Source organism: Aptenodytes forsteri, unplaced genomic scaffold, assembly GCF_000699145.1.
Source record: "Aptenodytes forsteri isolate BGI_AS27 unplaced genomic scaffold, ASM69914v1 Scaffold107, whole genome shotgun sequence".
Classification (NCBI taxonomy): Eukaryota; Metazoa; Chordata; class Aves; order Sphenisciformes; family Spheniscidae; genus Aptenodytes; species Aptenodytes forsteri.
The window spans coordinates 445,393-462,549 of NW_008794118.1; the positions used below are offsets into that span (position 1 = coordinate 445,393).

The 17,157-nt window shown below is 42.3% G+C and overlaps 1 protein-coding gene across 1 annotated transcript in view; it reads left to right on the forward strand.

The window, feature by feature from the left end:
- Positions 1–603: 603 nt before the first annotated feature.
- AMOT (angiomotin) overlaps positions 604–17,157 on the forward strand; it is a 48,573-nt gene continuing 32,019 nt past the window's right edge. Inside the window, exons 1-3 of the mRNA XM_009276488.2 lie at positions 604–687; positions 14,408–14,574; positions 16,002–16,920. Of these exons, the coding sequence (XP_009274763.1) occupies positions 16,049–16,920 (872 nt within the window). The 5' untranslated portion in view covers positions 604–687; positions 14,408–14,574; positions 16,002–16,048. The remainder of the gene's footprint in view (positions 688–14,407; positions 14,575–16,001; positions 16,921–17,157) is intronic.

Genomic DNA, 17,157 nt, shown 5'->3' on the forward strand with positions numbered 1-17,157 from the left:
GCGCGGAGCGGAGCGGAGCAGCCTCCCCCGGCCGCGATGCTGCGGGTCGCCTTTCCCTGCCGGGGCCGCGGGCGCTGCGAGTGCCCCGGGCGGCGCTGCCACTGACAGCGGAGCCTGCGCCGGGCCACCTCCAGCGGGACGCAGACTTTCCCTTCTTTTTGTTTATTCTGCCATTCTTGAGATACCGCTATCCTCCTTCCAAGGACTGCGGGCAGGTCCTGTCTGACTGTATTGGATTTTTACCCATCTCTCTTGATTGCCTGTCTGAAAGTATATTTATTTTTAATAAAAGAAAAAGTGGAGCCACAAATCCAGTTGATATCACGTTCCCCTTTCTGTGGAGTCTGGTTTATTTCTGCAGTTAAAAAAGTTTACTCCCCCCCCTCCAGTTTTATTGACACTGAGGATGAAGAAGGATTTGCAAGTGAAAGCGCCTTGAAATACAACATCTTTTAGAGAGAGCTCTGCAGTTCGCCTGTTGGGTCTCGAATTCCACCCTTTGCCCCTGCTGAATCCACTGTTCTGCCCTTTACTCTCTGGGGTAAAAAAACCAAACAACAACAACAAAAACCCGAGGGAACAAAAATACCTTTGGCAGCAGGGAAGCTTTGTGTGACTGACCCAACGAGCTACAAGTGTCCAGTTTCTGAAAAGAAGAAAACCCTTTTGTCTTCAGCAGATCAGTAGGTAAGAGGCGTGCTCATGGCGCAAGGGACTCGGCATTCATTCTTGCAGCCTAAACCTGGGAGTTAGGCTGGCTCTCTTCTCTGTCAGCTTTTGCCCATCACTTCTCTCTCCTGTAAAGACCACTCTTCATCTTGCAAAATTCTTGCCAAAAAAAGTACACTCGTCCACCCATTTCACCACTGGCAGTAAATAGCCAAAATTAATAGTGATGTACTTGTGTGTAGTTGGATAAAGTAAAGTTCTGTGGAAGTCGCTGAAGTGGGTTTGTGTCAGGCTGTGTTTGAAAGCAGCTGTGTTTCTTGTGGTGCTCTTTTCTTTTGAGAAAATAATCGCAGTCATTGTGCTTGTAATCCACGTGTCAAGATTGTCTTTGCTCGTCATGCTTCACAGAGAAGCATGTATGTGCATTTACGTATGCACGCGTGCAAACAGGGCTTCCACAATCAGTTGAGATTTCTTGTTTCACACTGGAATTTGTTTTACATTAAGTGCTTTACTGCTGTGTCACAAGGTGTAAAAGTGTCGAACCCATAATTAACACGCCTTAACAGATTATTGAGCATGGCTAGGAACATGCTTGGCACTGTACAGAGTGCGTATGAGGATATGTTTTCTTTATTTTGAGATTTTTTTTTTTTTTAAAGTAAGACTGAAAAATCAGCAGGGACATGTGCACATAATAACTGGATGGAGTCCCAGTCTCTGTGCAGGGAAACATATTTTGTAGCATACTTCTTTCTGTAGGGGCCAAGTGCTGAATGTGTGCTGTTTTACAAGTGATAATACCGCTGTGAATTGCTAATTTCCTTCTCCCCCGGCTCTGTACCCACATACCCACTTCCCCACGGCCAGAGTTTCATCGCTACCAGTCTTTTGTGCAAGGGAAGGACCTGTGGAATTTCGTGTGGCTGGTAGTAGGACTCCTCTTTGCAGGGAGGATTATATTGTTCCATGTGGGAACACATAGCATCCCCTAGCAGGAGGATCTGGCTGTTTATGTGGTGAAACCAGCCTTGACATCATGCTCTTCCCCACTGCGTGGGTTTTTCCTGTAGATGATGCAGGAAATGCTAAATATTGGTCTGTTTAAATATTGGTCTGTTGTGGTCCCTGTTCCTCTTTCTCCCCACCCCCCTTCCTCTCCCCTGGAGGGATTTCTGCGGGAAAGAATGTGGAAAAGGTGTCCCATTCCTCCCTTAGAGGGGGGGCAGCAAGTCAGCATGCTCTGAGCTGATGAACCCTCAGAGGACGCCTCAGGCTCTGCTGAGGTGCAACAGCCAGCAGGGCACCTTGCGAGGGGACTGGGGCAGGTGACTGACCAGGATCCATCTTCGGGGAGAGGATGTGGCATAAGTTTTGGCTGCTGTCTCACTTTTTTCTGCTATCCTTGACTTTTTCTGGGGACCGAGCCTTTCTGCCAAATCAGGGTGGGAACACAAGAACCATCTTCTTGAGCTTGGCCTACACCCTTGTGCTGCTCCTGTGTGAGTGATGGGCAGCATCACGTCGGTTTTTCAGGGCTGATATAAAAACATGAACCCTACCATCAAGACCATGACCCTGTTAAATCTTTGGGTCAGACTTTCACCAGGGTTACCTCAGTGACTGCTCCTCCTAGGAGCAGGGTCATGAGCTGACCCTGGAAAAATTTGTCCCATAGTTGACGTTGCGGGTTCATCTGGGGCGCTTGGTCTCCCTCTCTTTTTCTCCAGGACACTTATTTGCAACATAACCCCTGTCCTTAAAACATTCCTAGGAGCCACAAACACAACACAGAATGATTTGTTTCTGCTCTAGCGCTTTCTTGAGGAAAGGGTAGGATTTCCAGGAGGAGGGAAAGGGGTGCCTGGTCTTCTCCCAAGCTCATTGTCTTTCTGATTCTGGAGATGTTTTGCAGGCAGCACTGCCTGTCCTGGGGAGGAGGCTGGAGGTAGAAAGGAAACTGGGCAGTGCGGAGTAGGCAGAATGGGCCATACAGTGGGACATGGGATTGCAGTGATGCTGGCACCTCGTAATTTTGGTATCGTTTGGCATGCCACGTATTTAAATTGTGATGGCTGGTTAATATACTGATAGCGTGGTTCATCATTCTACCTATTTATGGTGACACATGACATCAGATTGTGCCATAAACATGGGAGAATCAAAGTATTGCTCTTTCCTGAAGCATGCTTGAGCGACTTTGAACTAATGTATGCTTTGTAGCACAGAATGCCACGGCTGGGCCACAAGGTTTTCATATGCCTGTAATACAAATACATATAAAAATTCTCTGTAGTCTGTAATACAGCTCAAAGGGCAGCTGATTTAGACATGCTTGAGTGTTAAGGTCAGAAGATCACATTCCATAGGTTACTAGATGAAAGTGCTTGAAGAGGGTATAGCATAAATATTTGATTCATATAGGAGGGATTGGTGCAAATCCTTTTGTCCCTTCTCCAATGATGTTCTGTAGGCAAAGCACCGTTAAGAGAAAAAAAACAGCAAACAACAGAAAACTCATAATTTCTTTGTGCTGAAGAAAGTAGGACGGTAACATAGTGTATTATTGTTGAATTCCACTAAAATTCTTCTCATGGGATACACCAACTTCAAGAACAGCTAAGAGAACTAATGTTTTTAAATGTAAAATGACTCATAATGCATGGGCTCTTGAAGTTAGGTTTAACATTGTATGCAAACATTGCCAGCTGGTGGGGATCTTTCTGGATAAATAAGAACTATATTTGTACAAGAAGGCTTGAATGATGTATTTCAGATGCATCCTGATTAACATAAGCCATTCACTTTGCAAAAGAATAGCAAGAATCCCAGAAGTGTAGATAATTTAATAGTTCTCTTGTTCTCTTTATCCTGTCTTTCATCAGCAGACCGACCAATCTTTTTGGTTATTTAGAAGTAAGGTTGCATTGCTTTACTGCCACGTTTTCCGAACCATGACAGTGAAATTGAGAATTTGCAACCCCTCAGTTCTCAAAACATAAATGCTTCTCCCTCTTCTACCCCTTCCTTTTGTCTCCATTTGAGTGTAATGTGATTTATTTTTTTGGGGTGGTGGTGGTTTTGCTGGTGTTTTTTTTGATGGAACAACTTACACCATTTAACTCTGTGTGGCACCCGGCACAATGATGTCTTGGTCGATGACTGGGGCTCCCTGTCACTACAATGAATGAACAGCTGAAGTAAAATTTCAGCTCGTTAAAGGCTTTGTTTTCTTAATGTGGAGCAAAATCTGATGTAGGTTTAGGTTGTTGCCATATTAATGTATATATAGAGACAAGTCTTTAATTCTAGAATTATCAATGGTCCAAGTGTATTTTAATACTTTTAGCTGTAAATGAATTTATGTGTTCATACCTCTCGAGGCAGAACTCTGTTTTGCAGTTCTTGCTTCATTCTTACTGACAGCTTTTAAAGAGCTGCAGAACTGTAACCCAATGGAAAGACAAAGCCCAATATAAGAAAGTTCTTACATGGTAAGAGTTTGTATTAAACTAAAAAGTGGCTCCAAACACCTGTAAATTACAAGATTCTCTGTTCAGTGCAGAATATGGTGTGTGTCAGGTTCTGTTCTGAATTAAAAAGAAAACTATGACCTTGTTCTTGGCAAAAGGTTCCTGGATTATTAAATGTTCCCACTTTGGGGTGAAGTGTAAATGCTTTCAGAATAAAGTTGCCTGTTTTTCCCCATCTAACTGTTGTTGCACATTCCCATATTTCAAGGTATTTTCAGACATTTACTTTTGGAGAAGTCTTCTCAAAGGTTTCCTAATCAAAACAGCCTTATGGATTTTTTTTTTTTCTCCTTGCTGTTGTGGACGATATAGTGGGAGTGGAATGTCCTTGGTTGCCAATGTTTGCTGCTAGGTATCCCCCTTCCATGGAGACCAAATGTTTATAATAGTGTGAGAACAGCCATTCTTGGTGATTGGCAATAAGGTTGAAGGCTCTCTCTCACCTCTTCTATCCACTGAAACACAAGAGAGGACTTGCATCTCTTGGTTCTTCATAGAAGTGTTCCAAATTGCCTATTGTTGGGGTTATAAAGTTTCAGGAAGCACTAGAGGATTTGTCAAAATGGTTTAGTCCATTGTGTTGAATCTGGGCCACAACCGATTTCTGTAAGCTCATCTTCTGCTTTCAGGAATTCTTTGCTTGTCTTACTTTCTGATGAGTAGTTACTTTCTAGATTAGACTTTCATCTGCCCATTGTGCCTGATCTTCTCTCCGTATGTGCCCCATATATGGCATCATCATATTGTAGGTTTTAAATCATTGTCGTTATGAAAGAACAGGCACATAGCTGCCCTATGAGTCCAGTTTGGCTGCAGGAGCTTCTCAGTTGTTAAACCTTTTTAGACAGGAGAGAGTGTATTCCCAAACAGCTCTGGAATGCAATGCCGGCCACAGGAAGAATTGCATACTGCAGCCTCCACGCTACAGCCATGCCTTCAGCTTTTGCAAAAGTATTTGGTTCGTGCTTTGACCAGATCTGATGCTGAAATTGTATCCATGTGAAAATACTGTACTGTATGGAGAAGTCTAAAGTCAGCAAATATCCAAATCTTGCACATTACTTGGCTCTCCAGAGTAGCCTTGAAGTGTAATCTTCAAGACAGAAAAAAAAAATCTCAACAACTTTGGGGAATAATAATGTAAAGGAGCTCCTAGGAGCAATTCATTTTTAAATATGCAAGATCATATTTGTCTTACTTGCCTACTATGCCTGTAAGTGAAAGGAGTTGATTAGGGTTGATGAAATTTGTGTTTACCTAGACACTTGGATGTAATTTTTTAAGTAAGAATGTATTTGAAACTTACCTGTGTATAAATGGCCATTCAGGGCAAACCAGGCATTTGATGTAAGCGGGAGATTGGTGAATGAGGAATGAATAGGTGAATGAATAGGAATGGAGAAGAAAAAGTCATGAACAAAACAAAAAACCGAGAGCAAAATAAAAAGGCCTGTGGAAACAGCTCTCAAAGCCTTAAAATCATGTCTTGGTAGAGTAGTGGTTATGTGAGGTGCTTAGCTTAAGTGAAGGAAGAACGTGTGTTGGAGTCTCCTGGGGATCATAAGTTGTGGTGATCCTTCATGATGGTTGTTCGATGCGTCATGCTTTGTTGTGAGCAGCTCCCGTATTGCTAGGTTGGCACTGGAAAAGTGAGTGCTCTCTCCTGTTTCTAATAGCTGAATCGTCTCATATTTTACTGGCACGCAGTCTGCATTCTTGGTCCTGCAGAAGGGGTTCAGAGATAAATACTGCCATTCATACTTGTTGCTTTTTTACTTTCTCATCCTCTCTCAGAATGACTGTTGTCTTGTTTGGTTGTGTCTAAGCTTAAAATAACCTTTTATCTTTTTTAAATACTAAATATTTGAAAAGCTTTGGGAGTTTGGAGAGGTCTTTGGTCATTCTCCGTGATAACTACTGTTTGACTATGTAAGGTTCATCAGTATTGGTTAGATTATAGAACCAAGACTTTGTTTAAACTATTAAAAAGTTCACTGATCTAATAAAATTGGTTTTCAAAGGCCTTGCTATTATTTGTATTAGCAAAGCACTTACAGTGTCTAATTGTAGACCAAGATGTTGTTGAGCAGTTCTCTTATATGAATGTCTATGAATTAAGCCAATTTAAGTTTTTGTTTATTGAATTATTTAGCATTTTTAAGACCTTGTCTAAGAGTTGTATCACCGTAATTTTTGTTTGCTTTAAAATGCTTTGTGTCTCTGCACAACTTGTTTTTTAAAAGAATTACTTAATCTCTTAGGATTATTTACTGTAACCCTCAGGGAAAGTAATTCCACATTTCAGTGACTTGGTTTGGTGGACTTTTCCTGCTGTTCTAATTTGGGTGGTTCTGTGTCCAGCTGAAACTAATTTTCTTGCTTCATACTAGGGCTAGCCCGTCTTGTTGTGGGGCTTGGGAAAAACAGGGTGGGAAAACATATCTTCCTAGTTTTCCCATTGTCTTTTTGAAAAGAAACAAAGCTGAAACCTCCTCCAGATTTCTGGAGAGACAGAACATAAAAACAGTGTAAGATAGCCTGCGGAGGTGCACAATGAATTGGTAATCTGTAGTTTACTGAAATCATCACAGCTGAATGCTGATATTCGTATTAGGTAAAAACAAATTTGAAGCACTTTTTACTGCAGAATGATAAAAGTTGAAGAGACTGAGAGCAATTACGTAGTCTCTTCCGCGCTTCCTTTGGGTAAGGTCGGGGAACCGTAGAGAGCAGGCAGAAAAGAGTACTCCAAAGTTACGTGAAAAAAAACCAGCTTTTACTGTTGCCGAGTTGGGATCAGGTGTGGAGCGCTCGGATCTTGTTTAAAAAAAGAAGAAGTAATAAAAGAATCTTAGCACCTTTGGGGGAAGAGTGGATTTACCACCTGGTGAAAGGCCAGTGCATTTCTCATTTGGGGAAGTAGGAGTGGCAAGAGAAAATTTGTATGGAAGGCCACTGGCCCCATCCCAAACTGCTCAGGTGGCGTTTTGAAGGGATGTTTCCATGTCCATGGAACAATCTCAAAAGGCTGAAATGGAGATCAGGGCCCAAGATGGTGCTTGTGGGAGGCAGACAGCTCTGAGGGGAGCACTTTGGCTATGTGTTGCCTTGCGAGACACAGGATAGCACGTTTTCCAGCCCGAGTGAGGCCCTAGCAGTTACATCCCTTCCCTATTCCTCAGGCAGTGGAGAGCTCAATGCGTTACCTGCTGCAAGCACTGCTGGCATTGCCTACAGCTCTGAACGAGAGCTGGGGCAAGGTTAATTATTTTGGATTTGTGCTTACGGAGCAATGTGTTACCTGTGGTTTCTGCGTATTCAGTGAAGTTCATTTTAGCACATCTCAGTGCTTAAGTGCCATAAGATCGTGGTGTGTTATTAGTTGCTGATGCTGCACCATCAAAACACAAACGTGCAGATTTTCTTCATTAGGGGAATATTGTGTAGCTCTAACTTTTTGTTTCTGCAGCTGCTAGGGATACCTTGCAGAAGTATCTTGTCCAGCTGTAGAAAATACTCAGAAAGTTCCCCTGCCTTCTGCTTGCACAAGTTCTGGGATGCCTACATCCTCAATCAAAACCATTTAGGTAGTATCTATGCTTAAAATATTTGCTGCTCCAGTTATTATGGAAAATCTTTCTAGTAGTGATGAAGTTTATGTTAGCAAGGAAGAAGTTTTGCTGGTATGGTTTACACAAAGTTTCCTAAGTAATATACCTAAAAACAATTATTTCCTAGTGTAACTCCGGCTGCTTTAGAGTGGTTGCTGGAATAGTTACATTGAAAGAAATCAATTCCCTGAGTGACATAGTTGTCGCAACAAAAACATACATGTAGGCCAGGACTGAGCCAATCAACGCTGTGCTAAAATGAACGTAGTAATATCTTCCTCCCAGTGTGGTGGTGAGGCTTAATTAATCATCTTACAGGTGATTAAAGGTTTTTAGAAGGTGCATATGAAAAACCCAGGTGGTTATGATAAAAGAACAACACCAAAACCACTTTTATAACATCCTTGCTTTCTAAAAATTTGGTGGTCTGGATCTTCTGTTGGTTTTACTTTTAAAAAAAAGATGCAGATCCATCTTTTCAACCCATGCTACCCATTGAGATCACAAAATGGGCTTGCTTCGTGATATTGGGTTGTCCCAGTACTGCATTAGGTTTGTTCCCTTCCTTGAGCCACAGCATCTCAGAATGAGCATTGCCAGCTCTTTTAGGGTGACTGACAACTGATAAGTTAACTGTATTTTAACTGTTTCTTTTTATAAAGAAAAAAAAAAGCAGCCCTTTGAAAAAAGGAGGGCCCATGCCTGCTTGCTTTCCGTATTCTGTGACTAGTCCCATTAAATTCTGTAAAACTGCTTTGTGAAATAAGAAGAGCTCCTCCATATGGGGGCTTAAAATAGTTTAAATTGTGGTAATGCTAGAAAAAGCCGGAAAATTCCATGCTAAAGTTAGGCTGTAGTGATTGTTTTCTTCTCTACACCCTTCTCCACCTGCGGTTTTTATTTGTGCCAACTTATAATACAAATTTTCAGGGTGTCACAACTGACATATAAGGAAAAACTATCTTAAGGTAGCATAAAACAGATATATCTGTTTGGGGTGTGTATTTCCATTGTTTTCAGGACTTTTACGTTCGAATTCTGACTTTATTTTTAATGTAGATGGTGATTCTAATCTTTTTTTATCTCACCAGCAATTAAAACAGCCTGATCCTATCGGTAGGGACAAATGATGCACTGTCAACGTTTTGCTCCCTTCTGATAATGCACATGAAACTGGTTTGCGTGTTTGAAGATTACATTTTACTCTCACATGGTTTTCATTATCTGAGAGCCCCGAGGAGAGGCCTGGACTAAATCAGTGAAGGAATGGAGAAACCACACAATGCAATGAAAATGGTGCTGAGGCATACTTGGGATAGTTGTGGGACAGGGGCTGCTGACAACAGAAGCAGGGCGCTGCCTGAGTGCTAGCAGCAGCAAGAAGTGGAGCATTCTTAAAAGACAAAACAAAACTTGATGTTGAATTAAAATTGCGGCTTGGGTTTACAACAATTCCCCAATTCTACAAGGATAATTACTGGAAATCTGTGAAGTTCGAAGCAGATAAATCTTGCTCGGTATGCGCTGGGAGGCAGTCCTCTGAAATGAGACCTGATGTGACTAAACCTGTGTAAGCTTGATCTGGTTTTATCAAGAAGACATCTAAAAGGCGAGATCTTGGCCTTTATGAAGTTAGTAGCAGAGCTCCCATCGCCTGTCCTGGAATTAGTGCTTTATTAAATATGCAGAAATTGCAGTACATGCCACTAAAGGGTTGTCTCTCTGCGGATGTGTGAGTAGTGCTTGGTAGTGCTGCATAACAGTTTAAGTAACTGAATGGTGTGATGTATTCACGTGGAAATATTCCCAGTAAAAACAGCTGGATGAATATGCCTAGACTGGTTTTGCTATTAGACCAGTATATTCAGAATAAATCCTCCTGCCCCTCTGACTTTTGAAATTTTATGGAGGAACTTGAAATTCCATAGCATTCTTATCAAAATGCTTAAAAGCCACGAAGCATTCCTATTTATACCAGGCTCTGTAAGTGTTTATTCTTCTCTTTTTTTTTTTTCTTCTCCTTTGTAATATAAAACCTAAATTATGTTGGTGAAGATTATAGGTACTTCCCTGTGAAGAAATCGATACTTTATAGTGAGGGAGCAGTAATTCAAAGGTCAAGTAAGGTCTTTCCAGTTTTTTCCTTAGAGATGTTATTTAGGGGGGGGTCTTCCTATGTTGATGTCTTGACTTATTTATCTCAAGCCAGACCAAATGACTTGCTGCTTTTTCTTCAGGTCTGCCAGGCCTTCTTGTGCTGTTCTGTGCCCAAATCCTAATACCATGAGCGTTTGAGGAGAATGGTTAGTGGCTGTCGGCGAGGCAGTCTAGTCCTTGCTGAAGGTGGACTCGGTTTGGCCCGGAGAGTTGTTAGAACCGTGATCAATCTTCAGGTGTTCTGGTGGCCTCTCGCTATAATTGCCTGATGATCTAATATAATGGGTATGCATATTATTTGCACCCCTCCGGGTGACATTGTTCTTGTTTTTAGCTAAAAGAAGGAAGATTTTCTTGTTTGCCCGGTGACTCTGTCCTTCTGGTATGAAGATGAGTAATGTTGGCACTGCTCCATGCACCTGCTCAGTGCCACCCTCCAGGATCACCTGAGCCACAGTCAGCAGATCTAGGCAAGTAGGGACGGGATGGTTGAATGAAAGCTAGGGAAGTGTTTATGGTTGGAGTCTGAAACCCACTTTTGGTTAGGAGCAGGTGCTAAAATGCTATCACAACTCTGGGATTCATTGTGTGCCGCCTTGCAGGTTTGGGTGTTGGCGCCAGACATTGGGAATTTTTATTCTCAAGGACTCTCCTAGCGTGTATTCTCTCCCTTCCTTCTCCTTGGGTAGGGCTGAAATAAAACGAAGAGCATTCAGTGATAACCTGCACTATTCATGAAATAATTTTGGACCTCGCCCTTGTGAGTCTGGTGCTCGTAGCCACTTCAAAGTGAGTGTGTGTGCAGAATAGCCATGTTTCCAGTGGTCTTATAGACACTCACGTTAAGTGAATTTTGCAGGATCTGGGGATCAGCCTGCTGGGTTTTGCGTAGGCCATGTAGCAAAGCCATATTTGTATTAAACAGTGGGTGACTCAGCATGTGAGCTGGTCTCTGCGATTGCCCGGGGACTTCACAGCCAGTCCTTTCTATGCTATCTCTGTTTCGTGTTCCCCTCCTCTGTTGCAGTGTGCAGGTATGTCTGAAAATAACTCTGCGCCTAAAAAAACAACCTAAGACTTCATCTAACTGATAGCATCCCATCACCTGTTGCCGACCAGGATAAGCAGTATCATCTGCTTATGCACATGCACATCTTTTAAGAAAAACACAGAATTACTTAGCAAAATTTACTGCTCAAGTTTGAAGTCTGTCACTGTCACTGGATTGTTTTGTGTATGAGTGACACAAAATTTAGTAGTAAAACTGAAAGTGCTTAACTGTACTCAGCCCTTCTGGGGTGGTGAACCTGTTCCCATCCCACCTGATGCGTAAGCTAATTAGCTTCTTGGCTAAGCAGTAATTCTGGGCAAGTATGTACAGGCTGTCCTCAGAGGGACTCTTGCATTCCTCTTAGTTTCACAAGCTAAAGAAAGATGCTTCTCTTTGCTTGTGAGGTTATTATTGCTCCATGCAGGTTAATTGAGCTATAGCATTATAGCCACCCATCAAACAGTGGTGAGTAGCTCACTTGTCTAAGCTTGTTTATTTTTATAATGCTGAAAAATATTTGCATGCTGCACAGAAATGTGCTGCTTTGGTTCCTTACAGCCTGGCAGTATTATCATTTTAAATTCTTCATTAGTCTTTCTTCCTCATGAGGGACTGGCAAGGTTCCTGTGCATAATTACATGATGTTTAAGACAGAAGCCTCAGCTACTGAGTTTTTACACGATGCCCTGCAAACATGGGTCTTTTCTTCCTTAAATAGTACCTACGCTACCTCCCCTTTTATGCCCATTCTTGATCTCAGCATGGTTACGTGCAACACTATTTGCAATTCCTGTGTTAGTTCTACCAGTTCTAGACTCTGATGTTTTGCTCAAGAACATACAGATGTAAAGTTACCATGAATAATTTCAGACTAGAAGTTAGAATAAGGTAGTAAGATGATAGAGCTACGATGCTCAGGAACAAACTGCGAAATTGGTTCAGCCTGGGAAATCTACCTCATAGTGGTTCCTTAGAACAGAATTGGTCTAAAACTGAATTTTCCACTTGAAAAGCAAGGTGTTTCTAGGCTTTGTGGTTATGAAGAGTGCACCATCCAATCCATAAGCCAGTACAGTTTTGCAGAGTTGTTGGTAGTCTGTATTCAGCCCTATCCATTGTAATAGATTTAGGCTAAACCCCCAAATATGTCTGCTGAAAATGTCTACAGAACCTATTCCAATTTCCCTCCAGCTCTATCATAACAACTTTTCCAGTGCACCTCACTAATTTCCATCTTTGGCACACTGAAAACGCTGGAAGAGCCTAACACAAATAGAATTTGGTGTCCAAATAAATAACACATGGGCTTCAGTACCGATTGTACTGTTCATTTTTGTGTTTCATTACATAAAAGTTAACTCACTGGTTCTGCCTTGTGTTTCCAGCTCACTCAGAAAGCAGATTCCAGGAATGTTGCCACCCAAGTTAGTTGCACAAGATTTTCTTTGTTAATTAAAAATAATGGGATAAAACTGCAAAAAATAGGCTTAGTGCTAACAGTTGGTATTTAAAGAAAGTGGATTTCTTGGCCAGAATATCTTCATATTGTATCTCAGTCCACCTTTTGTTTTGGATTTCCAGGCTGATTCCTAGTTTACATCCACACTAAAATTAGTAGTATTCAGTTCCAGCAAATACTTTCAGTGTGAACTGTGCCCTCCCTTCATCGGATCAGCAGAATAAGCTTGTATTGCTGTGAAGTGAAATTCTGTGTGTGAAATGGTTGCATACAGAATTATTTCCTTGAACGTTTGAAGGAGCTAAACATGCGCAGATTGAATTTGTCTGTTGAGAAAAATCTTTAAGGCAGAGAGGCAGAATCTCAAGCTGGGTTATATCTTTGTATTAAAAAAATAAATGCCCCCCCGCCTTAGATTTTTCCAGTTGAGACAAAAGAAATCTTTGGGTGGAAAGGCAGCATCATATTGCATAATAAAAGCCTTTTTATGCTCTAATAAAAAGGGTTGCTTAGGGCAACTTTGTTTGGAAAAAAAAAAAAAAAAAAGAATATAATCCTCTCCTTGAAATGAAGGAGAATCAGGCCAGAGAGCAGCTGTGGGTATGCAAATGTCCCCATGTATTGTCAGTGATGATCCTGGTATGAGGGGGACAAGGAATCCTTAACTTCTGTTGTGCAACACTGGGAAAAGAGACTAGAAATTGCTCTAGTTATCTGCTATCTTAATGCCTGGTTTAAAGGTTCTTTACTGCATATTTGCTGGCAGCTGTTTTCAATATATCCCTCTCCAGCTAAGTCACCAGTTAAGAATTTGACATTAGATGTTTTTTTCAACCACCATCTTGAAGTACCATACCACACAACACAGCCTTGTTCCCTAGTTAGATATTGTTCATGTGCCTTGAAATTGCTGTTGACACCTCAAGTATTTAACTTGCAGATCTGAGATAATTTTTGTTGGGTGTGGATGTGTGCCATAATAAGACAGAGACAGAAGTATCCACGTCTGCATTCCTTCACTACATCTGTTCACTTTATTTTTTGCAACATACCAGGAAATTAAGTTAAATTATACATCTCAATGAATATTTTTTATTTCACTAGTTCTGTCTTAATTGCCTGCCCTTAAAGTATAAGCACACCGAATGCGCAAGTATGTTCCACTTTTGCGTTGTTTGCCTTTTTCTTTAGGACACCTTTAGTAGTAGATTTAACTGTTTCTTGAGTAACACGCCTAAATACAATTTCTCTATGTTCTCCTGATTGTCCCCTCAATGGTTAAAGTTTCTTTAGTGCTTCATATTCTGAAAGGGAAAAGTAACGTAATTAAAGAATGTTTTGGGAATTAGAGCTGTGCTCTGCAATATATTTCTGGCATATACTTTGTCAGTGTCCTTTTCTTCCCCTCACTTTCCCAGCCTGTAAAACAAAGCCAATATTCGTATACTGATCATTCTCACAGTCATTTCTGAGGCATGATTTGTTGAAGCTTATAAAGTATTTAACCATATCACCTTTCATCAAAGGATTTCTGCTGATATAGTTTGAAATATACAGCACCACTGGAAAAGGAGCCATAATTACAGGGTATCATCATCTGTGCTGCAGCTTTCATTCTTAGCAAAAAAATAAAACAATGGAGTTAAAGAATTAGCGGGTTTTAATCACTGTTTCACTTGGAGGCACAGATGGGACAGAGCATTACTTGGCAACATTTAATCTTGGAGCAGAAATTGCCATGATTAAAGCAGCAGCTGGAGTAGATTGCTAGGGACAGGGGGGTTCATTCATCCTAAAGGGATCAAAATTGTTGGGCTCTGGGAGAAAACAAGAAGCTACAAAAGAAAAATCTGAAATATGGGCCAAGGTTTATTATTTCTAGGGTCTCATCTGCTGATTAAAATGATGTTTTCAATGCTTTCCTCAGAATTATTTTGGAAGCGAGGAGAGTATCAAGTGATCTGGCCTACTGAAGAGGAGACTGAAGCCATCTCTGAGTGGAGATTTTGGACTTGCGGGAGGAAGGCTGTGTGTGTGTCGCCCATGTGGCAGAACTGCTCGTCCTTACCAAGGAAGTCAAAGTGAAGGAAATAGGTATGTGCCACTTCAAATAGGATTTCAGAAGAATCGTGTTCCAGGCCAGTTAACAGGGCCTGAATTCCTAGTTTGGTGAGGCAGCCTGGGATGAGGTGGATTTTAACTTTCTTTTCATTAACGTTTGCAGAAGGGTTCTGTCTGCCTGATGCGTCGAGGCCTTGTGTTACAGGGGTAGACTCCTGTGGTAGGCTGGCCTGAGGGAGGAAACTGGGTGGTTGTGGAAACACAGAACAAAGCAGACCCTTCAGGTCTCCCGACTCCTGCAGTCCATCGCTGGTTCTGCCACGGAACAAGCTGTTGGGAGCAAGTTACCTTTTGCTAAGGGACAATGTTATACAGAAAAAAGGTGTCAAAGTGCCGGAATACCAACGTGCGTTCTGCTGTCAGGGCAGAGCCACAGCTTAGCCAACAAGTAAAGCATACTCTCTATTCTGAACTGTTCCAGCTCAAAAGTAGCTCTGCTTTTAGTTAAATGTCTCAAAGGTGTCATTAATTTGGGATATTTCAACTCTCGCAAGGCCAATGGGCTTGAGTTTCCATGACAAATTCCTGACTCCACTGGGAGACTGAGCGAAGTGTAATCACTGTTGGTCACTGGCTTAATCTGTACTTAGGATGTGCTTGACATTGGCTCTTTGTGTTTCTCTCATTGGTACACAGTGTTTTTTCCTGCTACTCAGAGATCAGACAACTCTTTTTCCTCCTCTTGCCTTTGCATGCATTCAGCTGACGATATTTAGATGTGTGGGGATTGGTTGCTTTTGTATAGCAGGAAGTTAGAGAGTCCTCACTTGCACCAGTACGTAGTGTTTTCTGCAGCAGGGAGACTAGGTGCTGATCTCACTCTGGGTATTTCATAACTCTAAAAACCTGCTGGGTAACGAGGTATCCATTAATTGCTTTAAATGATCTAAGCTAAGAGATTTCTTTTACTTCCTTTGAACCATATGCTATCTCAATAGGCCTCTCTTTTTTTTTTTTTTCTTTTCTTTCTTCCTTAAAACTGGCAAATTGCTGATTTCACCATTTAATCCTTGTCTTCCTGGAAATATGGGAAGTGTATTTCACTGTTGGTAGCCCTAATTGTAAAGCAAAGAGGTCTTAGGCATTTTTACCATCATCTTGTGAATTACAGGTCTCCTTTCTGCCTGAAAGCAGCCTTGCTGTCTGAGGTATTCGGCATGCATCCCTACAGCTTGCAGTCGATTGATATTCCTATAAACTTGCAAGTCACCTTTCATCACCTTTTGAGGCTTTGCCCCCTGGCATGCAAGTCCGTCTTAGGTCAAGGGCCTTAATGACCCCCATTGTTATGGGAACCTTTGGTAATCTAACCTGCTTTTTTTCTGTATTTCAAGCCATTGCTCTTAAATGTCTCTTGCTTGATCCACTCAGGCGCTAATAACCGTGTCTCCTTTCCTTAGGTCAAGGGCAGCTTTTACATTCCACCCAAAAGGCACCACAGTTTGAGATGAGGAATTCAGAAGAGCAAGCAGCTACGACAGTTTTACAGCGCCTGCTGCAGGAGCAGCTCAGATACGGAAACCCAAATGACAACCGTAACCTTCTTGCCTTACACCAGCAAGCCACAGGAAATGCCCCCCCTTTCAACAGCACTGGGAGTCCAGCATCTCAGAACGAAGGGCTGAGCTCCCAGGACCACCAGCTTGTGACTCATGCTGCCCGTCAGGAGCCCCAGGGCCAGGAGATACAGGTGGACAACAGCATCATGGAGAAGCAGCTCTCCCCGCGACTTCAGAACAGTGAGGATCTCCCGACCTATGAGGAAGCCAAAGTCCAGTCACAGTATTTCAGGGGCCAGCCGCATGCTAGTGTCGGGGCAGCATTTTATGTAACAGGGGTCACCAACCAAAAGATGAGGACTGAAGGGCGGCCCACGGTTCAGCGGGTGAGCCCAGGGAAGGTCCACCAGGATGAAGGACTTAAGGACCTCAAGCAAGGGCACGTCCGCTCCTTGAGTGAGAGGCTGATGCAGCTGTCCTTGGCCACCAGCGGTGTCAAGGCCCACGCGCCTGTCACAAGCGCGCCGCTCTCCCCCCTCTCTCCACTTTCTCCTCAGCAGTCCAGCGACCCTTATAAAAATTCTGGCTCCAATGAGTTCTACAAGAACTCAGTGCAGCCCCCTTCCCAGCCCAACATGAAAGGAATGGAGCAGCGGGGTCCTCCTCCAGAGTATCCTTACAAAAATGTGTCCACCCCGTCTATGAACTGCAAACCTCAGGACTCGGGACATTTTTATAGTGATCATCGTATGAGCCAGCAGGGACGATCTGATGGGCCTATGATGAGGTATCAACATCCCCCCGAGTATGGGTCAGTCAGGTAAGCAAGATCTTAAAACAAACTCCATGACAGCCACGTAAGGAAAGACAGTATAAGACTCAGTCCATTGCCCTCACTCCTGAGGCAAGTTTTCTTTCAGCAAGGATCCCATCTTTATTATGTGAGATGTTCAGCTACAGACTGTGTCTGGAAGAACTGTAACCTGTTTCAGTAGCTTACCTAGAGAGGCCTGACTCTTTTAAAAAAAAAAAAACACAAACGAAAAAAACCCCTAAA